The sequence below is a fragment of the Desmodus rotundus genome, chromosome 9, assembly GCF_022682495.2.
Source record: "Desmodus rotundus isolate HL8 chromosome 9, HLdesRot8A.1, whole genome shotgun sequence".
In the NCBI taxonomy this organism is placed as follows: domain Eukaryota; kingdom Metazoa; phylum Chordata; class Mammalia; order Chiroptera; family Phyllostomidae; genus Desmodus; species Desmodus rotundus.
The window spans coordinates 48,368,038-48,393,422 of NC_071395.1; the positions used below are offsets into that span (position 1 = coordinate 48,368,038).

Consider the following 25,385-nt stretch of genomic DNA (forward strand, 5'->3'; position numbering starts at 1 on the left):
AATAAAAAATTAATAGACTTTATTAGAGCACTTTTCAGTTTCCAGAAAAATGAGCAAAAGCAGACTTCCTATCTGTCCTCTCACCATTTTTTTAAAAAAGATTGTACTTATTCTTAGTGAGAGAGGGAGAGAAGGAGAAAGAGAAACATACTAGGAACTGAACCTGCAGCCCAGGCAGGAGTCTGCAACAACATTTTGCTTTGAGGGATGAAGCCCAACCAGCTGAGCCAAGCCGCTCATTAACATCTTGCATTAGTGCGACATTTGTTACAACTGATGAGCCAATGCTGATTCATCACTAACTGAAGCCAGCAGTTTACATTAACGTTCGCTCTAAGTTCTATTTCAATAAATGCACAATGACATGAATCCACTATTATCACAGAGAATAGTTTCTTCCCCCTAAATAGTCTCTGCGCTTCATCTCTTCATCCCTTGCACACCAAATGAGCTCTATCCCATTTGCGCTGGTCGGGGAGTCCTCCCTGCAACAGCTCGATAGAGGCCTCTGGGTCCTCAGACACAGAAGTCCTCAGGGAGCATTTGCAAAAGGAATTCAACAAACACGTTTTCAGCTCCTACCCTGTACTAGGAATAACTCAAAGGGCTTTCGAAGTAACAGTAAGCAACACAAACGTTGCATTCAAGGAGCTTATATTTTAATTACCAAAATACGCTCTCCTCCAGGAAATCTCATCTCCTTCCTCCACTCCAACCCATCCCATGTCCCCCGCTTGGGATCCCCCAGCTCTGGGCTCCTCTTTCTGGCCTCACTCTGTCACTACCAGGTTGGGAGCAATTGCGCCAGCTCTGACATTCCCAGCCCAGGACCGAAGTTAGGTCCAACCTGCAAAAAAGTCAATGAGCTCAGAAGGTCCAAAGGCCCCGCCCTACCGCGGCTTCAGTTCTGGGACTGCGCATGTGCCACCGGCGGCTGCCCAAAGGTACTAAGCCTTGGGCTGCCGGCCCGGTCTGTACGCAGGCGCACTGGCGGCCGCCGGGAGCGCTTCCGCCTCCCGCCGTCACCATGGCCGCACCGGCCCCGGGCCTCATCTCGGTCTTCTCGAGTCCGCAGGAGCTCGGCGCTTCGCTGGCGCAGTTGGTTGCCCAGCGGGCCGCGTGCTGCCTGGCTGGGGCCCGAGCCCGCTTCGCGCTCGGCCTGTCGGGCGGTAGTCTGGTCTCCATGCTGGCTAGCGAGCTGCCCGCCGCCGTCGCTCCCGCCGGCTTGGCCAGCCTCACGCGCTGGACGCTGGGCTTCTGCGACGAGCGCCTAGTGCCGTTCGAGCACGCTGAGAGCACGTACGGCCTCTACAGGGTGAGAACTACGGGGGCCGCCGGGGGCCACGCCGAGAAGGCCGCGCCCGCTGCCTGAGCGCGGCTACGGGGGCCGCCAGGGATCACACCATGCCCTTTGCATCTTATATGGATGGGCACAGGGAATGGTCAGCCCTGAAGTCCCACCCAGGCAGCACCTGCTCTGCCACTTGGGTGGACCAGTAGGGGCTTCGAAGCCCCTCGTCATGCTTTATCAGGCAGTCAGGCAGAGGGAACGGCCTGGGAAAAGGGACGGAATGAAGCAGAGTGGCCCATGCCAGGGACCTTGGGAAGTTCAGGCGCCGCATCCTGGTGCGAGCGCAGAGTTACGCAAAGAGCCAGGCAGGTGCGCTCTGATGTGGAGCCTGGGCTTCAGTTTCCTTATGTACAGCCGGGACGAGTTCTCAATGTCTCCACGCAGCTTGTGCGTTAATGACCTCGGAGGCGAGTTGTCTTTGAACCTTGGCCTCAGCTCATGTAGAATCAGGGTAACACTCTCCGTTTCACAAGCAGGAGAAAACGGAGTCTTTGAGGAGTCATAGTGGGCCCTAGGGTTCCCCAGCTTCGTCTGTGTCCACTTCTGCCCCGGAGGAGGAAAATTTGCCCAGGGAGGTGTTGGAGGGGTGGCCTCACCAGGAGAGGAGCCTCAGGTCATTCTGGTCCTGGTTCTGTTGCATTCTTTTTGCTTAGAAGCTTGAGCTGACGATTTTCTTTCTTTTCGCTCCCTCCCCTCTCCCTCTCTCTCTCTCTCTTTTGTAATAAGGTTTACTGATTACCAAGCGCTTGATCCACATCATATCATGAAACCCCACAATAGCCTATGAGGCTAGGGCTGTCAGTACTTCCCTTTATTTCATGGATAGAAAAACTGAGGCCAGAGAAGGGGTGCTTACCTGCTTGAGTCACCTAGTGACCAGTGGGGGAGCCGGGGTTTCGACCTGCTCAGCCTGACCCTGAGGTGTATAGCTTGTGTATAGGCTGGAGTAGGAGGGTCAGCAGGGCTTCATGGAGGGCATAGAGGGGCTGGATTTTATGCCAAGGGCCAAAGAACCATGGGGACTTTGAAACAAGGTTGTGTTGTGGCCAGACAGGTGCAGGCCAAGGCCAGGAAACCACCAGGACTTGAAAGACACCTGGTGGATCAACACTGGGGTCCACCAAGATCCTGACTCGCACGGGTCTTCCACACGGGATGACTCATGTGGTTACACATAAAAACCCACAATGCAGTGACCTGTGCATTACTGTTGGTGACACTCCCTCCATATGCCACAGACCCACCTGCTCTCCAAGCTACCCATCCCTGACAGCCAGGTGATCACCATTAACCCCCAGCTTCCTGTGGAGGAGGCAGCTGAGGACTATGCCAAGAAGCTGAGACAGGTGAGTCCCTCAGAGCAGCTACAGGGGGACCTCATCCATGCAATGGCCACTCCCAGGGCGACAGAGCAGTTCTGCGGGTAGCACTGTGTGATTGTCAATAACAGAAACTCCCCTGGGGTCAGTTGGCAGACCCAGCTCTGCCCTGGGCGGACCCCTTTGAGAATCCTCCCTTTGAGAGGCCATAGCCCAGCCCTGGGGTCCCCAAGGGTGCCCTCACCTCTGACACCCTGGTAGCTGGCCTGGGTCCTCATGTCTTGGAAACAGTTGTGTCCCCAAACTCTCAGCCACTTGGGCAAGTGAAATGTGGAATTTCAAAGATTAGAGTCCCCTTTATGCAGGTGAGGCTGAGCCTCACTCCCTGTGCTACAGCTACTTGTGATTCTTTTTCTGATAATTGTCTCTATATCCTTTGAGCCCCTCCCTCACAACTTCTGTGGGCTGTCTTCTTCCCCCACCCAGGCCTTCCAAGGGGACTCCATCCCAGTTTTTGACCTGCTGATCCTGGGAGTCGGCCCCGATGGCCATACCTGCTCACTCTTCCCAGACCACCCCCTCCTGCAGGTGAGTGTGCACACATGGTCCCTGCCTGCACCTGAGCTTGGGCCTCTGCTGTCTGAAGCGACGCCAAGCGGTGCCTACAGCAAGGTTTGAGTCAGCTTCTGCCCACAGGCATGCCTGCTGAGCTTAATCCTTCTGAGCCTCAGTGTACCCATCTTATAACGGGGGCCTTAAATCAAGTACCACAGAATTAGTGGGGTGGGATGGAATGATGGATGGACCATGCCTAATGTGTGTGAGTGCTCCAGCAGTTGAAATGACATTGTCCTCTGGTCTTCATCGGGACTTCCCACCCCAGGAACGAGAGAAGATAGTGGCCCCCATCAGTGACTCCCCAAAGCCACCTCCACAGCGTGTGACCCTCACACTGCCTGTGCTGAATGCAGCCCGAACTGTCATCTTTGTGGCTACTGGAGAAGGCAAGGCAGCTGTTCTGAAGGTAAAGCTGAGGGCTCCATTCCCAGGAGGGTTTTGGGCATGTGGGCCTGGGGATAGAATATGACTCCTGGTGCTGAAAGCACCAGATCCCGAGATACTTCAGTAATTCTTGAGTTGAAGGGGAGATGAAAACTGCAATTACAAGCTGGTTAGGAATGAACAATTACAAAATGAAGTTGATGATATGAGGCCAAAGCTACACTTACAGGTAAATTCATAGCATTAAAAACCACTTTTCTGAGAAAAAATATTAAATAGAAAACTATTGAATAAACAACTCATCATTAAAATATATTTTTAGAAAAAATATTAAATAGAAAGTTACTGAATGATCAAATTAAGCACTTTACTCTTGAATTAGAAAAATGAGCAATAATGGAAATCTAAGTAAAGTCAGCAGATGGAATAAATGAAATCAAAGTCAGAAATTAACGAATTAATTATTATTATTAAAAGTTTAATGGTAAACAGGTCCAAAAAATAGATAAACCCCTGGCAAAGCTAATCCAGAAGGGAAAAAAAAATCATATGTAGAATAAGTAAAGTAGGAATAAGAAAAAAGACCTAGTTATACATAATATTTTATGAAAATATAAATAAATTAAGACATTAAAGATAAATGAAAAATATATTTTAATTGCCATCACTGAAAGACCAACAACTGTAGGAAAAACTGGAAATATTTTTAAATGTAAATAAATAATTCTCTCCCCCAAAACCGTCAGGCCCAGATGTCCTCACAGGGGCCAGAATGATGGGGTGTAGGGTGCAGACTCTAGAGAGTACAGCAGACCCATGTCCCTGCCAGTGTTGTCCACTGTGGCCTCAGATGGCTTCCACCAGCCTCAACTTTCCCATTTAAAAGTGGGTCATGGGGTGGTGAGGGGGCCCCTCGCCATGGACCCCTTGAGGGAGGCCTCCTGGAGCCTCCGCTTCCCGATTGTAAAATGGGGTGAGAACAGAGGTGACTTCCCAGGTTTGTGATCCGAAGTCAGTGAGTTCTTAGGGCAGCCCAGCTGGCAAAAAGCAGTGTGTATGATAATGCCCACGCACCATGAAGTCCCACCAGGGAGCTGACACGCCACGGCCCGTGGGCGAAGTCCCACCAGCCTTGAAGAGATTTTATGTTTTTAAGTGGTTGTGGAAAAAAAAAATCAAAAGAAGAATAATATTCCTGGATATTCTGTTGAAAATTTCCATGGAAAATTCAGCAGAATTCCGATTCCAGTGTCCCACCAATAAAGACCTGTCGGAACGCACATGCCCCTATGTCAGTGCGAGCCGGAATCCTGACTGCCTGGTTTTTGCAGAAAAGGTGTGCCAGCCCCGTATCATACAGTCACAGATGGTAGAAGGGAAGGGGACTGTCCCTGCTGGCTGTTTTAAGCCGGGACAACGGAAAGGACATCAACACATCTTGAAAGCAGGAGAGTCCATGGACTCTGGTCCCTGGGGGCGCCTGAGAGCTCTGAGGGGTGCTGGGGGTACAGCCGGGCCTCACGAACATGCTCTCTTCACACAGCGCATTCTGGAGGACAAGGAGGACAACCCCCTCCCTGCCGCTCTTGTCCAGCCCCACACTGGGAAACTCTGCTGGTTCCTGGACGAGGCAGCAGCCCGACTCCTGACCGTGCCCTTCGAGAAGCATTCCACTTTGTAGCTGATCCCCGGGGATGCCACATTTGGGACCATTTGCGGCCTGAGTGGGCTGGGACCTTCTAGGGCTGCATCTCTCCACCACCATGCTCTGGGCTTCATTATTAAAAAGCCACGTGGTGCCCTGACTGAAGTGGCTCAGTGGGTTGGGCATTGTCCTGCAAACTGAAAGGTTACTGGTTTGATTCCCTGTCAGGGCCTGGGTTGTGGGTTCTGTCTTTGGTTGGGGACGTGTGAGAGGCAACCAATTAATGTGTCTCTCATGCATGGCTCTTTCTCCCTCTCTTTCTCCCTCCTTCCCCCTCTATCTAACAATAAATAAATGGAAATCTTTAAAAAATAAAAAGCCACGTGGTTCTGACAGGGCCCTTCCACCAGCCCTGCCCAGATATTAAAAGGAACATTTACTCCAGGTCCTCACTGACTTGTGGTCCTTGGTGGCCAGCGGGACAAGGGGCTCACTGGCTGGTCTGAAGCCCTAGTGCCAGCAGGTGGAGGGCAGGGGTGGGCACCCTCGGTGAGTTTCCTGGGGCTGTGTAGCAAAGTACTGCAGAATTTATTGACTCACAGTCCTGGAGGCCAGAAATCTGAAGTCAGAGTAGTGGCAGGGTTGGTTCCTTCTGGAGGCTCTGAGGGAAAGTCTGTCCCAGACGTCTCTCCTGGCTTCTGGGGGCTGCCGGCAACCCCTGGCTATGACAGCATCACTCCAGTCTCTGCCTCTGTTGTCACATGGCTTTCTCGTGTGAGTGTCTCTCTGTGTCCTCTTCCACTAAGGCTACCTGACATTGGACAAAGACCCTAGATCCAAGATGAACTCATGTCAAGATCCTTAGCTATGCCCTGACCGGTGTGGCTCAGTGGATTGGGTGCCGGCCTGTGAACCAAAGAGTCATGGGTTCGATTCCCAGTCCCGGCGCATGCCTGAGTTGCAGGCCAGGTCCCCAGTTGGGGGCGTGTGAGAGGCAACTGGTTGATGTGTCTCTCGCATATTGATATTTCTCTCCCTCTGTTTCTCCCTCCCTTCTCTCTCTCTAAAAATAAATAAAATCATTAAAAAAAAAAAGATCCTTAGCTAATTATATCTGCAAAGATCCTTATTCCAAATAAGGTCGCATTCTGACATTCCTTATTGACAGGGACATACTGTGTGTGTGTGTTAAAATACACATAACACAACATTCACCATCACCACCATTTCCAGGTGTCCTGTTCGGTAGACCGCTGCATAACCACTCCCGCTTTCCATCCTTCCAAACTGAAACTCTGTCCCCACTAAACACTAACTCCCATCCTGCCCATCATTCCACTTTCTGTCTCTGAGTTTGACCACTGTAGGGACCTTGTATAAGTGGGGTCATACAGTGGTTGTCCTTCTGTGTCTGACTCCTTTCAGTCAGCGTAATGTCCTCAGGTTCATCCAGGTTGTCACATGTGTTACAATTGCCTTCCTTTGTATGGCTGCATAACATTCCACTGTGTGAACGGGCCACATTTTGCTTCTCCGTTCATCTGTGGGCACTTGGGTTGCTTCCATGGTTTACTCTTGTGAATAATGCTGCGATGAACATTGGCGTACAGATGTCTTTTTGAGACCCTGCTTTCCACTCTTTTGGGATGTACTCAGAAGCAGAAGTGCCGGGTCACGTGATTGATTGTTGAGGAGCCGTCATACTATTTTCTTCCGGTCACCATTTCACATTCCCACTAACAGTGCACGAGGGTTCCAATTTCTCCATGTCATCACCACTACTTGTTATTTTCTGTGTTTTGATAGTGACCTGTGGATGTGTCCTTTTGGGGGGGGGGTTACAATTCAGGCCACTGCACACTCACTCTGGCTGAGTTCCCACTGCACACGGAGCCAGCCTTGGCTTCTGTGTGAGGCCCTGCTGCAGCCCTGCTCAGAGCCTTGAACACGCCAAGGCTGCAGCGCCTGCGTCCGCTCAGCTCACCCAGCTTCTGTGCTCCAGGGACTGCAGTGGGGAGGCTGGTGGGCACAGAGAGTGGGGAGCTTGGGGACCTGGGGGGCGTCCCACAGAGGCACATGAAGGGGACGTGGGAATTGAAACCTCAAAGCTGAAACCCCAGAAAGAGAAGTGTCCTTCAACGTCTTGGGGTCAGTCACCCAGACGTGAAAGGGAGGAAGTGGGCCAAGGCCTGAGTGGAAGGAAATGGGTTGAGAAAAGCAGAGGAGGGTGTTGAAAGGAAAGCTGCTCAGCCATGGGCTTGAGCAAGCACAGGTGGCCGTGACCCTTGGAGCAGAGGGAAAACGATGAGACCGGCATGGGGGCCCCACAAGGGGGGCCCTGCCCGGAGCATGTCACCTCTCCTGTGCCCCTCTCCCCAGGGCAGCCACTGTCCCTGCACTAGGTCTGCCTGATTCTCCCTTTCACCTTGAGGGAAACCTACCCTCCTGTTGGCCCATAACCCCCCCCCCCCCCCGTGTGGCCCAGGCAACCCCCACCCTCCTCTCCTAACATCTGCCCCCACTCACCATCCTCCACACCTCCCACCCCCACTTTGTGCTGTTCCCTCCTTAGGGCCTTTGTGAGTGCTGTGCCCCTGCCTGCTCTTTCCTCCAGCCACTGCATGGCTTGGGCCCTCACTTCCTTCAGGTCTTGGTGCAGCTCTCCTCCCTGCCCCCTCCCTGCTTCTAGCATTGTCCCCCCCCTCCCCCCATTCCATTTTCTCCCCATTCTCATCACTATCTGACAGTTTTGTTGGCGTGGCCACAATGGTCCACGGGGGGCAGGGAGCTGAGGGGGCTGGGGGGAGCCATTGAGAGATGAGACTGGGGATCTGCAGGGTCCGGTGTTTCCCCCAAGGGCGTGGGGAACTGCAGGAGGTTCTAGAGGTGGGGGCTGGGCATTGGGGGTGTGCTGGGGCCTGGGAATAAAGGCATCTGCAAGAGACACTTAGAGAATGAGATGGCCCTGGCTGGGTAGCACAGTGGGTAGAGCATCGTCTTGATAACACCAAGGTTGCAGGCTGTATATTCGGTCGGGGCACACACAAGAATCAATCAATGAGCACAAAAATAAGTGACAATAAACTGATCTTTCTCTCTCACTCTCTCCCCCTTATTTGTCTAAAATCAATAAATTAAAAATATGTAAAAAAAAAAAAAAAGAATGAAGTGGAGATTGGCGATTGCTTGGTGAGGCTGGGGAGGGTGCTGGGGGTGAGGGAGGAATCAGTGCAGCCCCCACTGGACACCCATCCCCTCCCCTCATCTGGGACCCCAGCACTTGCTCTCCCAGCCTCAACAGTGACCCCAGGGACTGGGGGTGTCTATCTAGCTCTGTCTCCCCAGCCTGGGGACTCCTGAGGGGGGGCCAGGGCTGAATCCCCCCAGCATTGCCCAGCATGGGGCTACAGCGGGGGGTGGGCACCAGAGGGTGGACATTAGGTGGGGGTAGATGCCCTGTCTCTGCCCAGCCTCTCTTCCTTGCCACCTACACCAACAACTGGTTGCCCAGACCTGCCAGATAGCTGCCCTGCATCCCTTCTCCAAAGCCAGCTAGGATTTTTGTCTCCCACCCCTGCACCCACTCTCGGGGCTGCCCCAGCATCCCCTACAGAAACCAGCAGCCTTGGTCCTGGGGGAGCTGGGAGGATGCAGGTGCAGGGTGGGGCAGGGCAGGGGGCGGGCCTCCTCATTCTTCCCCAGCACACACATGGGGGGCCAAACTCTGGTGTCTGGCCCCTGGCATTTGTCCCCACAACATCCAGGCTCCTCACAGGCCATCCTGCTCCCAGAGAGCCTCTGAGCAGAGGAACCTGGGGAGCCGTGGGGTGGAGAGAGGTGTCTGTTCCACTCTAGGGGATCCTGGGACACTGCAGCAGGATGGGTGGGCGGCCTTCAAGCCCCCTGGACAAGCGACAGCAGCAGCACCTGAGGGGTGAGCAGGTGTGGGGGAGGTTGGGGTGGGGAGGAGGGGGTTCAGGGTTGTCAGATACATAGGATGCCCTGTTAATGTGAATTCCAGGTAAGCAACGACTAACTTTTTTAGTATAAGTCTGTCCCAAACTTTGCATGAATGTATAATTATGCTAAAAAATAATTCCTTCTTTATCTAAAATTCAAATTTAACTGGTTTCATGTACTTTTATTTGGTCAATCTGGTAACTCACCTCAGGGCATGGGTTTGGGGTGGGGGGCAGGGGCCAGGTGGGAGGTGCCCTGGGCCTCGCCAGATCTTGGGGGATGACCCTCCTGAGTGGGCAGGGGCCAGTGGATCCCTCCATGTGGACCCTGGGCACTGAGCAGCAGTTTTGATTTGAGACAGGGAATGATCATCGCCCTTCGTGCCCCACATGGTTGGGTGCTTACTGGGTGCTGGGCACTGGGAATACGATGAGCTCAGATCTAGGTCAGGAAAGAAGGTCAAGTTGCCGTTACACAAATGGATTCAATAAGCTGTTACACAAATGTCAGGTTTTTCTTTCTGTAGTGGCTTAAGGCAAAGATTTATTTCTCTCTCCTATGAAGGATACAGTAGCAGGCAGGCTGATAAAAGTCAGACAACCCAACTTATTCCATATCATGTTTCTACCATATGTGGCTTCTGTGCCACACAAAGGCTGCTGAAGCTCCAGTCACTGAGTCCAAATCCCAGGCAGCAAAAGGGACTGTATGTTTTACATACAGTCAAGTGAGTGCATCTTAGGAGAACAGCTTGAAGAACTTTAACATCTGTGTGATCACCTCTTAGATCAGGATACAGAATACTTCTGGTACCCCAGAAAGTTCCCGTGTGCTAGGGTAAGGTTTTTAGAAGACTTTGAAAATTTCTGTAGGTAAGGGGTGTGGAATCACTTTCAGGGGCAATGGAACTGTTCATTACCTCAATCATGGCAGTGGTTTCTGGGAGTGGACACGTGTGACAGCTCGTTAAATTCTATGCTTTGTACAATTGAAGTTTGTTGTGCATCAGTTATAAATTAAGTCGGAGTCCCTTAACTCCCATGTGGATGGAAACAGGCAGCAGAGGATTAGGGGTAAATGGAATTTGGAGCATGTCTTGTGGGGTAGCTTTGGGGCTTGGGGTGAGGGTAGAAGCCCACCAGTTACTTCCATACAGGTCTGCCTTCCTCTGGCAGGTGGTCTGATTCAGCCACCTCACTGTCCCCTTGTCCCTGCAGGCCAGGTGGAAGCCCTGATGAAGAACTTCCTGCCCCAGTACCGCGTGCAGCTAGCAGCCTCAGTCCTGCAGCAGATCTCCCAGGAGCTGGCACCCCAGGAGCTGGCTGGATGCCAGCTGCTGCACAGCAAAGTGGGTGCCACAGACGGGGGTAGGGGGCTGCTGAGTGAGTGAGGCTGCAGAGGCTGTTGGTTCAGTGTAGGGGGTGGCCCTCCTCATGCCTTTGTCCTTGCTGGTGCCACAACCTGGGGTGACTATAATACTCACTGGCATGTCCTGGGATGGATGCTGGGGACAGATCAGAGACTGAGACAGATCCCACTCTGACCTCTAGGCCTCACAGTCTGATTGGGGAAAATGACCCCAAACGAGTTAACATATCATGACGCAGGATAACTTCTGATAGGCGCTCTGAAGAGGAAGACCGCTGTTGGGGGTGGGGAGCCGAGGTGCAAGGGGCCCCTCTGAGCTGAGATGTAAAGGATGAGAAGGAGCCATATCTGGAAACCAGAATGGGAAGGGCATTCTAGGCAGAGGGCACAGCCGGTGCACGAGGCCTGAGGCTGGAAAAAGCTTGCCCTGTGTGATGCCACTCTCAAGGACACAGCATGGCTGCTGGACACCCACGTTTTTGCATCTGTGGTGACATCTGCTAGTGCACTTTCCATTCCTCCTTGTACTTCAACTGCCACATCTTCCAAGAAGCCTTCCTGGATTGCTGTTGCCCCCACCTGAGTCAGGAACCTCCTCTGAGACCCCCCATTCCACTGCTTCTCCAGCAAAGCCCCAGGTCATACATTAGTCACCTCCGAGGGTCTGGTCTTCCAGAGCAGGGACCAGGCTTTGTCTCCTCTTCCCCCCATCCCCACACCTGATGCCCACATGGTGTCTGCACATAGTAGGGGTGCAGGAACAGTTTGTGGATGGAACGAAGGAGCCTGGAGCCACCTGGTCCCAGCCCCACGTGTCTGCTGAGCTGGCAGTGGCACCCAGGGCTTCCGTGTGCCCAGCACGACTCAGTCCTCACAAGCCCTGGAGATGGGTCTTCCACCAACAGGGAAACTGAGGCACAGAAAGGCAAAGTGACCCGTCTACTGCCAGCAAGAGGCGGAGGCATGATTTGAAGTCGGAGCTCATACTCCTTACTGACACTGGGTCCCCTGCCCCATTGGGCTCTGAGTATCCCACCTCTCTCAGATGGCACTGTGGACATAGAGCCCCCTCCCACCCAGAGCCCTCCTTGTCCCTCTTGGGGCATCATGGAGCCCCGGCATCACCACCACCTGCTGGCGCCAGCCACCTGGGCCAGGGCACAGCTGATGTTGGGTTTCAAGCAGCGTGGAGGGACTTCCCCTTGCTTCAGTGTGAGCATTTTATATAATACTTACTTTATATATAATTTTAATAATAGCATTTAACAATATTTTAATGAAATTCTCAGAGCTGGGCAGAGGTAGGGAGAACTACTAACAAACACCTGAGTTCCCACCACCCTGCCAAAGAATCAAAATATCACAGTTGCAGTTAATTGATTCATCAACCATTCACTGAGCATCAGGCACCCTGTACTTAGTGGCACCTGGGACACAGTGGGAACTGTCCAGGTCTGAACACCAGGACACTGGCCAGTGGCCCTGACATCTAAGGATCCCTTCTTCCCCAGAAGCTTCCCCGAGTCCGTGAGCACCGGGGGACCTTGATCCAGCTGCAAGGCCACCCACCGCAGTGGCAGCCAATCTTCTGTGTCCTGCGTGGGGATGGCCGCCTGGAGTGGTTCAGCCACAGGGAGGTATGTGAGCCTGTGTCCCTTGGCCTCCAGAATCTCCATCCTGCCCTCCCCAGCGTGGGTTTGGGGTCCAGATACCAGCACAGCTGCTCCTCCTATTTTCAATCATCTCTTCTGAATCAAGGGCCCCTGTGTGCTTGGTCTGTTGTGGGCAACCATTGCCTATTGTGTCAGCTGGGTAAACTGAGGCCCAGGACACAGGTAGAGGCTTGCTCATGGTCATTGGCAGAGCCGAGGTTGAAACCATGTTAGGTCTTTGCATGTCACACCCGTGTCCTGCTTCCTGGCTGGGGAATTCTCTCAGGTCACTCATTGCCCTGGGAGGCAGTTACCACCTCTGTGAAATGAGTGATGACGGTCTACAAGGCAAGGGCTGTGCTGATTGGATGAGACAGACAATCCTCATTCAGCACTTGGGACTGGCCCAGCACTCCGTGGAGGCTGGGTGCTCTAGTGTGGAGGAGGGGGAAAGAGAGGGGTGGGGGGGGGGGCAAGGGGGAGAGGGGTGGAGGCAGGGAGGGGAGGTGGAGGATTTCCCCAGCTAACCACAAGCCTTCCCCCGATCCTACACTGAGACATGGAAGCCACAGTTTAGACCTGCCCCAAAGCAGTTTTTGGGACACCTTTTATAGGAGTATGAAAACGGGGGCCGTCCTCTGGGCTCCAAGGCCCTGACAGGGTACACAGTCCTGACTTCCCAGCGAGAATATCTGCACCTGTTGGACACTCTCTGCCCAGATTCCTCAGGTAAGGCTCCTGGGGACCCTGAGAGCAGGTTTCTCCGCTTCAGCGCTGTTGACACTGGGGCCCGATCGATCATTCTGTGCAGTGGGGGCCGCCCAGTGCACTGCAGAGCATTGAATAGCATCCCTGGTCTCCACCCCCGGATACCAATAGCAGCCCCCACCCCAAGTGTGACAACTCAATATGCCCCTAGACATTGCCAAGTGTCCCTTGGGGGGGGCAGCGTTGTTTCTGGGTAAGTATCCCAGCTCGAGAAAGAGAAACACTCCCATCAGAGTGAGAGAGGTAAGTCACTGGACCAGAATCAAAGTAGCAAAGGCTAAAAACAAAACCTGGTGTGGGCAAGCATGTGGGGAGATGGGCGCTGGTGGATGGGGACATCTGACAGACCTGGGGCCAGGTGTGTTGTTCGGTCCAGCGTTTCTAGCAGGGCTCTCCCTCCCTCCCTTCTCCCATATTCTCTTCTCCTCCCCAACTCCTTCTCTCTTTCTCTAACTTCCTCCCTCCCTCCCTTCCTCTCTCCTTCCATTACTCCTTCTCCTCCTCCCCTGCCTCCTCCTTCTGCCTTCCTCCATTATCCCTTCGCCTCTCCCTCCCCTGTCCTCTCTCTCTCCTCCTCCGTCCCTCCGTCTCCCCACACACTGTGCAGGAACAGGGAGAGGAGCAGCATGACTGCACTGGATGCATCTGAGAAGGACCTCTGTTATGGCACTGAGTCTGCCCAGCAGGCAGCCCGTCTATAGCTACCTCATTCCACAGGTGTGCACACCGTGGCTGAGGACTGTCGCACAGTTAGTAAGCGTCAGAGCCAGAACTGTACCCTTCATTTCACTGAGGAGCTATCTTGCCACCAAATAATGCACATGCACCAACGAGGACAGTCTACAGAAATGATGAGGATGTTGCGAACATTGGAATCCACCCACATACTGTTGTTTGGGGCTGATTAAATAATATGGCCAGACCCTTAGAAAAGAAAGCTGTGCAGCTGCTGGAGCTGTCCCACACGTGTGCGGGAGCAAAAAGGCCACTTAAAGACCAGAAAACTCCATCTTGTTACAACAGTGAACTCCATGAAGCTTTGTGCAGATTTTAAAATCCAGAGTAATGTCCCCCAAACTGTTAACAGCTATGATTATCCCTGGGGCCTGAGGTTAAAGGGCTGGGATGACCAGGAACTTCTACCTTCTGGATTTTTATATTTTACTACAGTCTGTGCGTATTACTCTAGAACTCAGAACAAAACACTGTGGATATAGGAGACGCAAAATATATTAACCAAAACTAAATTCATTCATTGTGTCCTCCCAATCGTTCTAGGTCATTGATAACACTTTTGAACCCATTTTATAGGATCAGAGAAATGAAAAACTGTGCCCTACACATAGAAAACGGTTTGGCCAAGTTCGAACCTGGGCGTGGCTGGCTCCAGCACTCCACTGCAAGCAGGGGGCAGATCACATGCCAACTAGGACAGGTTGCTGGTGGCTGCTAGGCCACTGTGTTGAGAAGGATGCAGAGGCTGGGAAGCAGTGCTGGGATGGATTGCTCATGTCTGCCCCAGGCACATCTTCCTCTGAGACTGAGCTGGAATAAGGATATAGTAGTTACAATAGCATGGATCATGCATATTGAGCAACTGCCTGTGCCAGGGTTCCCTCTAAGTATTTCATAGTTATTTTCTCCTAGTGAATGAATGATTGTAGAGCAAATGAATGAATGAAGATGTGACTTCCTGTCTGCTTTCAGGAGACCATACACAGGAAGAGCCTGACCCCCTGCTGGAAATGCCTGTGAACTTTCCCCTGTTCCTGCAGCACCCTTTCCGAAGGCATCTCTGTTTCTCTGCAGCCACAGGGGAGATGCAGCACTCATGGAGGCTGGCCCTACAGGGAGGCATCCGGCTTCGGGGCACAGGTGGGTCCCAGGGAAGGTCAGGCAGAGGTGGCGCTTGGAGTCTGGGGTCAGACGGCTCTGCCCCGGCTGGCTGTGGGACCCACTCTAAATCTGTTTTCTTATCTATAATATGGAGTGTGGGGTTGGGGGAGACAGAAGGGATAGGGCTGTGATGGGGACACAGTCTTGTGGGAGCGTTCCCTGGGGGATCAGGGAAGGCTAATGTCAAAGCTGGGGTCTGAAAAAGAAGAGAGGCTAACCAGGCGACAAAGGGGGGCAGGACCAACACGTACAACCGGGCAGGCTGTTGACTGAAGGTACCTAAATGGAGAGGCAGTGGGGTCTGCAGTGCAGCTTGGTCTGTGACTGCCCGCAGGGGGTGCCTGTACCTACACTGCATAAAGGCTCCTTACGGGCTGATGATTGTCTTCAGGGAGCGTTATCCCTGCGGAGGGCATTTCTTGTGCAAAGGTCTGGAGGTGGGTGATACCTGTTTTTTGGGGACCTGGTGAGGAGGTGAAAGGCTTCCTTCCCCTTGAGGAGATGGGGAGCTGGGCAGATGTGACAGCAGGGGAGCGGCGGTCAGGCACTGAGGAGCCGCCTCCCCGCCCCTACTCCAGTCCTGCATCGAAGTCAGGCCACCGCCGCCCATGCCTTCCTGGACGCCGTACGGCTCTACCGGCAGCACAAAGGCCACTTTGGCCACGACGACATGACACTGGGCTCGGACGCCGAGGTCAGTGCCGCGCAAGCCCGCACCGGGACCCCCAGAAACTCTCTAGGCCCTCAGCGGAGCCCATGGTCCCCTCTTCTGCAGGTGTTGACCGCGGTGCTGATGCAGGAGCTGCTGCCCGCACTGCAAGCCCAGACCCAGACCCGCTTGCGGGGGGCCGGCCGAGCCAGGGCCTGGGCCTGGACAGAGGTACAGGCGGGATCGCGGAGGTGGAGCAGGGATACACGGGGTCCGCGGAGAGGTTGGGGGCCTGATCCGGGCACCCAGCTTCGTTTTCCTCGCCGACTGTCATCTAAACTCTCTCCACATCTTTCTGCCTCTGTGTCTATATCCGTCCCACCACCCCGCCACATCTGCTGCCTCCCGCGCTCCTGGCCCATGGGATCCCCTGGGCTGGTCCGGGCAGCTCCTGGATGCAGTTCACGGCGCCGTCCTGGCTGGGGCCTCTGAGGGGCTCCGCGCCTTCCAGCCCGAAAAAGACGAACTGCTCGCGGCCTTGGACAGGACTATCCGCCCTGACGTGGACCACCTTCTGAGGCTGCAGGGGCGAGTGTCAGAGAAGCTGCTGGGTGAGGCCCGGGGGCGGGGCCTGGAGAGGCGTGGCCTTAGTGGGGTCTGAACACGTAGGGCACAGTAGACTGAGGAGAAGGGAAAACAGATAGTGTAAGGGGCGGGGCCTAGAATCTGGAACCGGAAGACTGGCAGGGGCTTGACTGGAGAATGAAAGGGCGTGACATGGGGGCGGGGACAAAGTAGGGCATGGGCGTGGCCTTGAGGCTCAGATTTGATGGGGCCGGGTCAAGAAGGAGGGCGGGGCCGTGAAAAAGGGGTCAGGCCAAGGATGGAGTGCGGGTCTGGAGAGTAGAGGAGACACTGTTGCTAGCAGTGGAATGTCTGACTAAGGTTGTTCAGTTAGACGGCGGAGGTGGCTCCCACTCCGCTCAGTTACAAAGAGAACTCATCCGGACACTGCCTTTCCGGCATGCGCCTCTGGGCCAACCCCACCTCACTCGAAGCTTGTTTATCAGTGAAGTGGGGTAGGGAGGATGTTCAGAGTCAGCGTACCCATCACCTCACCCTGCTGAGCCGAGGGTCTCCCCACGACTCCATTTGCGGAGCACCTTGCGAAGGAGACCCAGGCCAGTGTTTTCCACTCGAAGCCGAGGTCCAGGGCCCCCTGGAGTCGTGCCTGTGCAGAAAGGTGGACGCGAAGCTGCCCCGAGTCACGCAAACTCTGCTCAACACCGTGGAAGCAGTACTTGCGGTGGTGCAGGCACTCCTAGTCCAGGGCATGGACCGCCTGTCTCGCCACCTGCGTGGGAGCCCCTCCAGCACCCGGCTGCGGAAGGAGGTGAGCTTTAGGGGTGAGGGTTTTTTGGGGCAGAGTGTTAATTTCATAGAAGAGTTGCGAGAATGAACCTTGCATTTCTTTTTTGACAACTTTCTCTTTTGAAAAACTTTGTAACAACTTTTTTTCTAGGCTGCATTTTACTTATTGTGGACCACCATGCTATGGTCATTAGGGCCCGTTTTTTTATTTAAAATTAAAAAAAAATTACCAATGCAAGAGAGAGAAGGGGGAGGGAGGGAGAGAAGGGGGGGATGGAGAGAGAGGAAAGGACATCAACTTTTGGTGCTCCACTTATCCATGCATTCATTGGTCAACCCCTGCATGTACCTGACAGGGGATTGAAGCTGCAACCCTGGCCCATCCAGACAACGCTCCAATCAACTGAGCTACTTGGCTGGTGGGGGGGGGGGGAGGGTGCAGTTTAAAACATGGGGAAGGAGTAAGATGACAAGAGTAGCACTTAATAATATCAGTCTGGAGCCACCTTCCCCCCAAACTCTTACTCCTGACATTCCGCTGTTTAGCCAGAGCCCACCCTGTCTCCAGAGAATCCTGCTCCATGCAGGTGAGCTGAGTCCTTCTTATATTAAATGAACTCTACTATACAACAGGAAACCTTCGACTTGTTAAGCCTCTATTTCTTTTTTTTAAAGATTTCATTTATTTATTTTTAAAGAGAGGGGAAGGGAGGGAGAAAGAGAGGGAGAGAAACATCATTGTGTGGTTGCCTCTCATATGCCCCCTACTGGGGACCTGGCCTGCAACCCAGCCATGTGCCCTGACTGGAAATTGAACCACTGATCCTTTGGTTCGCAGGCCGGCACTCAATCCACTGAGCCACGCAAGCCAGGAAACTATCTATTTCATAACCACCTTCTCCAGGAACTTTCCCTGGCCTCTCTCTCTCTGCCTTTGCAGCTGCCTGCACTTCCCTCTTCATGAAGGCATTTATATACCACTGTGGTTGATTGTCTATCTCCCCCAACTTTTCTGTGAACTCCTTAAAGGCACAGATGGTGTTGGATTACTCTATTTATGCAGGCCTAGGGCCTAACACAGAGAAGCCATCAGGTGGTGGGGGGTAAGTGTCACAAGGGCTGAGTATGCCCATTTCCCCTAAGTCATGCCAGCGCTGCATATTATCATTTTTTCCAGGTTTTACTATTTTATGTCCATCACACCCTACCTCACTGTTACTTTTATTGTTCATTTTTAAAGTAATAACCAAGGTAAGATGTGTTTCTATTTGTGTTTTTCCTTTGATGAATTGGCTGTGAGGTCTTTGGCCCTGTTTTCCCATCAGCTGGTGGTGTTTTTCTCATCTGACTACCATTGAAGCACAGGTTTACTCATTTGGTGAGATGCCGTGGGATCCGGAGCTGATGCAGACCTGCTACCGTGAGGCTGAGCGGAGCCAGGGCCACCTGGGGCAGCTGGTGGCGCCGTTTGGCTTCTCTGCAGTACGAAGTCTGGTGTTTGGGGCCCAGGATCTCTCACAGCAGGTGAGGGTGAGTGGGAGGCTGGGCAGGTGGGAGGCAAGGGCAGCAGCCTTCACTGAGCAGGTGTCAGGTGCATCCTGGGGAGAGTATGGTGACCGAGACATACCTGGCCTTCTCTTGCTGGGCTCCCAGTGTCATGTGGACATGAGCCCATGACCAGGCAGTGACCACCTATGGTGGACAGGGCTGTGGTGCAGATGTACAAGGTGCCATGGGAGCCCTGAGGGCACTCCTGACTCCCCTCAAGGGTTGGGGGGACTTCCAGGCGAAGAGGACTTCCAAGCTGGGGCAGCAGTGGGACACGTGGAGGTTGGGGCATGTCCTGGCCAGAGGGAACAGTGTATATACATGCTGGGAAGTGAGAAAGCTTGTCTGCCTTTGGGGAAAATAAAGCAGTTTAGAGACATTGGGCTGTAGGTTTCAAAGGAGGGCAGACAGGTGGGAGATGTGCCAGTGAGGTGGGTGGGCATATGGGTCAGGGCCTCAGTATGGGGTTAAGAGGCTGGGCTCTGTCAAAAGGGTACTGGGGAGCCATAGCAGGTGTGTAAGCTGGGGAGGGGGCATGACCAAATTCAAGGTTAGGAAGCCCCTCCTGCCTTGGGGAGCAGGGGCTGTCAGGGGCAGGAATGGAGGAGGCCTGAACTAGCTGGGTGCTATTGGTGGAGAGAGGCGGGTGTGTTTTGAAAACCAAGGAGATGGGACCTGCTAATAGATGTGGTGAGTGAAAGGGGCAGGAGGCTGACCTCTGGCCAGCTCTCTGCTCCCCAGGCTGGGCACCCTGGCACCATCCTCCAGAGGGGAGGACGCTTTCTACCAGTTTGCACGTAGGTCCCCACTGACTGGACGATCCCCAGGTTCTGAGAGGAGGAGGTGCTACTGGTATTTTGTGAAACAAGAAGTTGAGGGAAGAGGCTGGTAGGGACAGATGGGATGCTGAGAAGGTGTCAGCTGTACAGGAACGAGGCTGATAGGGCCAGAGGGTGGGTTCCCCAGGAGTCATCCCAGTTCCTCCTCCCACAGCTCATGGCTGACGCCGTGGCCACCTTCCTGCAGCTAGCCGACCAGTGTCTGACCATGGCCCTGGACTGCAGCCAGGCTGCCCAGCAGCTGGAGAAAGTCAGGGGGCGTGTGCTAAAGGTGAGGCCCATGGGGGAGGGCACAGACATGGGCCTGGGTGCCCAGATAGCCACTGGACTGGCCACTGTGTGTGTCATGCAGAAGTTCCAGTCGGACAGTAGCTCAGTGCAGAGGAGGTTCGTCCGCAGGTGGCAGATCTGCATCTTTTTGCCCTTCGTGCTGAGCCAGCTGGAGCCAAGCTGCAAAGCGGTGAGCGAACAGGGGGCCTGCAGACAGGTCCTGCAGGGCGACCAAACATCTGTGTCTCTCTGTAAAGTGGGCAGAGTGCTCGCTCTCTTCACAGAACCACTGCGACAATTGGGGACTTTTGTTCCCTGAGCTCTGGAGCTCCACTGGGCTCCCACAATGCCCTCTGCTTCTCCCATGACGGTGCTTAATAACTGTCACTTGAGAGCTGGGGTGAGGGCACATGCCTCACATACTAGCTGGTGACATAGGTTTCAGAAAAGGGAGGAGGCAGAGGGAGTATGTGCGTCTGTGTGTGTGTGTGTGTGTGTGTGGTGGCAGGTGGCAGGTGGTCACGGAGGTTCTGCCTGGGAAGATGACACTTGAGAGGCAGTGAGCTGAAGGCACGAATCATGTCCTGGGGAAGGGCATTCCAGGCAGAGGGCACTGCATGTGCAAAGGCCCTGAGGAAGGCCTGTGCCTGGCTTGTTGGGGGAACAGCGAGGAGGCCAGTGTGGCTGGAGGTTGGTGAGCGAGGCAGTGGGAGAGAGATGCCAGGGGTCACAGGGGCCTGGCCACACAGGGCTTAAGGGCGCCAGGCAGGGGTTGGCCTCAGGCGCTAACAGACTACTCTAGAGGAAGTGGCTATGGGGGTCCTAGAGGCGACACCTGTACTATTCCTGTGGAAGTGGGATGTGCTTTGTTTCACCAAGCTGCACAGCAACCGTGAGAATACGGGTCAAGGAGTCCATTTTAAAGATGAGTAAAGTGCCTGGGCTCAAGGCCACCCAGGTACTTACGGTCAGGGCTGGAGCTGCACCCACAAAGCTGCCCACCCCTCCAGCCCAGCCTGCACCCATCTGCGTTCCAGGAGCTGCTTGAGTTTGAAGGGGATGTTCTTGCTGTGGGCAGCCCCGCCCTGACCATCGAGGGCATCTATGAGGATGTCATTCGGGGGGCCCTGCTGAAGAGGATTGACAGAGGTGAGCCCTACCCGCTATGGCTCAGGGGAGCCTGGCGACCCCTGGCTGTGTATACTGAGACCTACCATGGTCCCCATTGCCTCACTTCCTGGGAACACTAGCCTTTTTACTGAAGGTCTGGACCGGGACAGAGGTGGACAAGCCTAGAGGCACAGTGATGGAAGCTCCCTGAATGAGGGCATTGGAACTGGGCTCCCAGGGGGGTGTGGGACTTCTCGGGACTCAAAAACTGCAGATGGACATTCACATGTAGCCTTTCAACAATCATGTCCCGTGTTTCTGCGGACTGACACTGAGGCCCCAGGAATTCTTGGACTTGGGGTAGACCTCACAGGATTTCCTGCCCTGGGAAAAGGCTCCAGAGCCATCTCTCCTCCCTCTTGCTTTGCCTGTTCACTCATGATGCAGTGTCTGTGACCTCTGCCACGTGTGCATTAACCTGAGGCTGAGCAGTATGTGATGGCGATTCAGGGAATGTTGCCACATCCACGCGGCCAACACAGAGGAAGGAAAAGATAGCAGGAGAGGAGGCTGGAGCTGCCGAGGAGGATGTGCAGGGGCTTGAATGACAGGCAGAGGAGTTTAGACATTTTGGGGCAGGCAGTAGGAAGTCATGGAGGGCGTGTGAGCAGAGGGTGACAGTGGCTAAACTGAAAATGAGGGAGGAGGCTGAGGGCATGGTCCTGGGGACAAATGATGGGCCCAAGCAGCGACAGCCCCCGAGACGACGGAGCCCAGTGATGAGGAGAGGTGCCTGAATTGCTGGCCTGGGTGTCACCAAATATGCGGGATGGGGCACAACCTGGGGGTGGAGGGCGGAGAAAGGGGAGGCATCCCAGAGAGCCTGTATTTGAAGGACACGGAGAGGAAGAAGGGAAGAAGCCAGAGCAGTCTGAGAGGTGACAGCAGGGCTCTGGGAGCCAGGAAGTAAGGGTGAGCATGTGACTCCATTTGTGGGTAGCCACTTTAAATGGAAAAAGGCTATTCTGTGATTGGAAAAAAAATCCAGAAGCAGGTCACACCTCCATTTCCAGGGGTTTTCCATGTCCTCAGGGGTTTCGATCCTCACTGAATTTGTGACATTTGCTTGGAGTGCAGTGTTGTGAGGTGGAGCTGAATGGCATCTGGTGGCATCTGAATCAGTGAAGACGTTGGGGATCAGCTAGCACTGTCTGCCCTGGGCACAGGCATGGACAGAGGCTCAGAGAAGCCACTTGTTCAGGGTTCCTGGCTCAGTCATTTCCTCCATCCTTTGCCCTCTTGTGGCTTCTGTGGGAGAATGCGTGGAAGCCCTTTGATGTAAGGGCTTCTCCAGGTGTGTCCAGGGGTTATCTGTCATTTTAGAATTGAAAAAGGCCCTGGGTGCCAGCGATGTGTCCTGTGCTCCGGATGGCTGCTCGGAAGTTCCATAGAACCAGGCTGAAGCAGGTGAGGACCTCACAGGTTCTTGGGCCATGCCAGTGAATTGCTGGGGGTACAGAGGCCTTTACACGGTGTATGAGATGGTTGAAAGTGTAAGTTCCTGTCCTGACCAGTGTGGCTTGGTTGGCTCGGCGTCTACCCACAAAGCAAAAGGTCACCATTCTGATTCCCGGTCAGGGCACAAACCTGGGTTGAGGGTTCTGTTGTTGGTTGGGGGTGTGCAAGAAGCCACCGATTGATGTTTCTCTTACACATCACATTTCTCTCCCTGTTTCTCCCTCCCTTACACTCTCTCTAAAAATAAATGAATACAATCTTTTCATAAAGTATAGGTTCCTGGATGGAACAGCATCTGCCTGTCCCCTGGTGTGGCTGGTCTGGCCAAGCTCACGGTAAACAAGGGCAGTGAGGAGACAGAGAGGGACCCTCTAGGCCCAGACTCTGACATGCACATGAATTTGTGTCCCATCTCATGCGGCCAAAACTCAGTGGGGCCTCTCCCAACAGGTACTAGTCCCCAACACTGAAAGGAGAGATTGTGGTGATGAGAGCCTTGGGTTCACCATGAGCAAGGGCTCTGCAAGATGGGAGCAGGGATTCTAGAGTGGCTCACAGCTCCCTTGGGAACTGCTGCTGTGAGAGCCTCGGGAACCCACCCAGCTGAACTGCTCCCATGTTCTGCACCCACAGAAACTCTGAGATAATAGACGTGCATTGTTTTTAGCTGCTAATTTTGGGGGGCCATTTTGTTATGCAGCTATAGCTAACTAATGCATGTCTGGGACAGCTTCCCACAGTCAGTTGCTGCAGATAAACTGATGAATATTCACACACACTGGGATGAACAAAGATTAAGCAGTCGTACAAAGACTTCTGGGTTTCAGAATGTTTTTTGATTTGCAACTGGCAGTGAGAGTTTGTAGGTGAGCTCCCTATTATATTTAACTAGAATCCAAGTGATGATGGGTTTTGCTTCTAGTCTTTCCCTCTAACAGGTAATGTCACAGGGTATGACCTCAAACTTACTTTTCAGGTAAGTGCAGGTCTTTGTGGGTAAACCTGCAATGTGAAATCCCATGGTTCAGAGCACGTGTGCTTGTCTTTCTGGTAGTGGTCTCCAGAGCTCTGTCCCACCTGTCCAGAGTGTGGGCCCACCTGGTTGCTGTCTCCCACCTGTGTGCAGGTGGCCCATTTCCCCACAGGCTGCACAGGCTGTCAGATGACTCAGAATTTCTCATCCCTTTTGGGTGGAAAATGGTGTCTTGGCTTCATTCTAATGAGCACATCTCCTTGGAGGTGAAGATAAGCATCTTTTGACGTGTTTAGGAGCCGAGTTTAGCTCCTCTTGAAGCTCCATTCCTCTTTTTGGCTCACTTATGTTCCAGGTGCTCATAAATTAAGTTTTTATTGGTAGTACCCCAATTACTGAGCATTTATTATGTGCCAGGCATTTGATGTGTCCAATTTTTTAGCATCCTTATGACACTTTCCGTTTTACAGATGAGGAAACTGAGGCTCAGAGAGGGACTTGCCACAAGCAGCCAGGCTCCCACACTGAGGCCCAGCCACTCCACCCTCTGCTGCCTCCAGGGACATTCTGGAGCTGAACCTGCCTACAGCCATCTTTGTTACCAGTGGATAAGTGTCTACTAGTGGAATTTCTGGGTCCTATGAATGACTTCAAGGCTTTCATAACCACCTCACCTGCACCTCACTCCTTTCCTGAAGGGCTGTGCCTTTTTATATTCCCACCAGCGGCACTTGTGCACATTCGCCACGTCCTTCCTAAACATGAGGAATTTTCATAAAAGAAAAAAAGTCAATGTCATAGGCACATACATTTTACTTTTTTATTTTGAATTTCTTTGATGACTAAAATGAATCTAAAAATGTTTATTGGGCATTTATATGTTTGTGGATTTCTTTTTCAGTTGAATTGTCTGTTCATGGTTTTACCTGCTTTTTATTTTTTCAGGATATTTTATCTTTTTCTTATTGATCTTCGATAACTCTGTCTTTTGTATCATGTTACAGATATTTGTTTCTGCTTGCTGTTGGCCTTTTGGGTTTGTTTACTTGCCTCAAATTTTAACTTGGTATCAAGTTTCTCAGGCTGAGAGAACTTTCATTGACTTCCCTCTGCTTGCCAGCAAAGCCATCTGTCCGCTCGAGGTTGGCAGTTTCCCCACATCACAAGCCTTCCAGCTGCTTCCGGAGCAGGTTCCGGAGGGATTTCCCCAATGTTCTTCTTGGTTCAGCTTTCCGAGGGGGACCTGCACCCTCCATGGAGATGGTTTCCTCCCATTCTGTCCTGGAGTTTTGAGCCTCCCCCAAGAGAATAAGGTTTTCCGCACGTTTCCGGGCTTGTCCCCTCCACCACCATCTTCTGAGACACATTTGTGCTTCACAGCCCTGTCCAGCTGGCTTCTTTTTACTCAGGATGTAGATGTTACTTTGGAAAAATCGCAGCAACAAGAACTTGTCACGCTGCCCACTAGGAGAAAAATCACTGTTTTCCCCGGGTTCAAAATCTTTCCAGTCTCTTTTCAGTGTATCGGGATGGGATGTGCTCGTCAGCTTATTTTTCTTGCTTAATATGAAAGATCTTTCATTGCCAGGTCCATAGAGCATCTTTCTTTTTTTCCTTTTTATTAAGGAAAGTTTCAAACATGCCCCCAAAGCAGAGACCTCCACTATGCCCCTATCAACAGTAACCAAGTCCGGCCCCATCCCTTTTCCTCCACTCAGAGTCAATCATGTAACCAGTAAAGACTGGGCTGCATTTCTGAAATACTCAGCCAAAATCTTAATTTGTGCAGATAATTACTGTAGAAAGGTATCAGAAAACAGAAGCAAAGGAGGGAAAAGTAATTAGAGGAAGGGCATGGACAAGGGGAAGGGCATGAAGAGGAGGGGTGAATTAGAAGGCTGGGAGATTTGGGGCTTTTCTGGTCAAGCTCATTGCCCCATCTTGCTGTCATCCTTTGATGGACAGCCAGGACACACAACCTGTGCCCTGAATTTTACTTAGCAACATTAACCCCCTGCTATCCACACATTAATGAATATACATCTGAGCATCATTCTTTAAACTTAATTTTTAGGAATGACCCCAACATGATCAATTAGAAAATACATTCGAGTATCGGAGAACAATCTCCTGGTAGCATTTCTAT

General features: G+C 52.9%; 2 protein-coding genes across 3 annotated transcripts; both read left to right on the forward strand.

The window, feature by feature from the left end:
• The first annotated feature begins 914 nt into the window (after nt 1-914).
• Nucleotides 915-6,390, forward strand: PGLS (6-phosphogluconolactonase). The gene is made up of 5 exons (XM_024560880.4): nt 915-1,315; nt 2,590-2,697; nt 3,157-3,258; nt 3,554-3,694; nt 5,216-6,390. The coding sequence occupies exons 1-5, from the start codon at nt 920-922 to the stop codon at nt 5,351-5,353; spliced, it is 885 nt and encodes a 294-aa protein (XP_024416648.2). The 5' UTR covers nt 915-919; the 3' UTR covers nt 5,354-6,390.
• Nucleotides 6,391-9,039: 2,649 nt separating this feature from the next.
• Nucleotides 9,040-24,909, forward strand: NIBAN3 (niban apoptosis regulator 3). Of its 2 annotated transcripts, none has more exons than XM_045195910.3 (15): nt 9,040-9,251; nt 10,495-10,625; nt 12,157-12,282; nt 12,912-13,026; nt 14,773-14,940; nt 15,540-15,655; nt 15,737-15,841; nt 16,059-16,221; nt 16,813-17,003; nt 18,347-18,511; nt 19,523-19,639; nt 19,721-19,828; nt 20,676-20,787; nt 22,132-22,215; nt 23,710-24,909. In XM_045195910.3, exons 1-14 carry the CDS (start codon nt 9,197-9,199, stop codon nt 22,197-22,199), a joined length of 1,740 nt encoding a protein of 579 aa, XP_045051845.2. In that variant the 5' UTR covers nt 9,040-9,196; the 3' UTR covers nt 22,200-22,215; nt 23,710-24,909. The 2 variants fall into 2 exon arrangements, with proteins under 2 accessions (XP_045051845.2, XP_024416649.3); XM_024560881.4 differs by having other exon boundaries at nt 18,347-18,505; nt 23,710-24,772.
• The last annotated feature ends 476 nt before the right edge of the window (nt 24,910-25,385 follow it).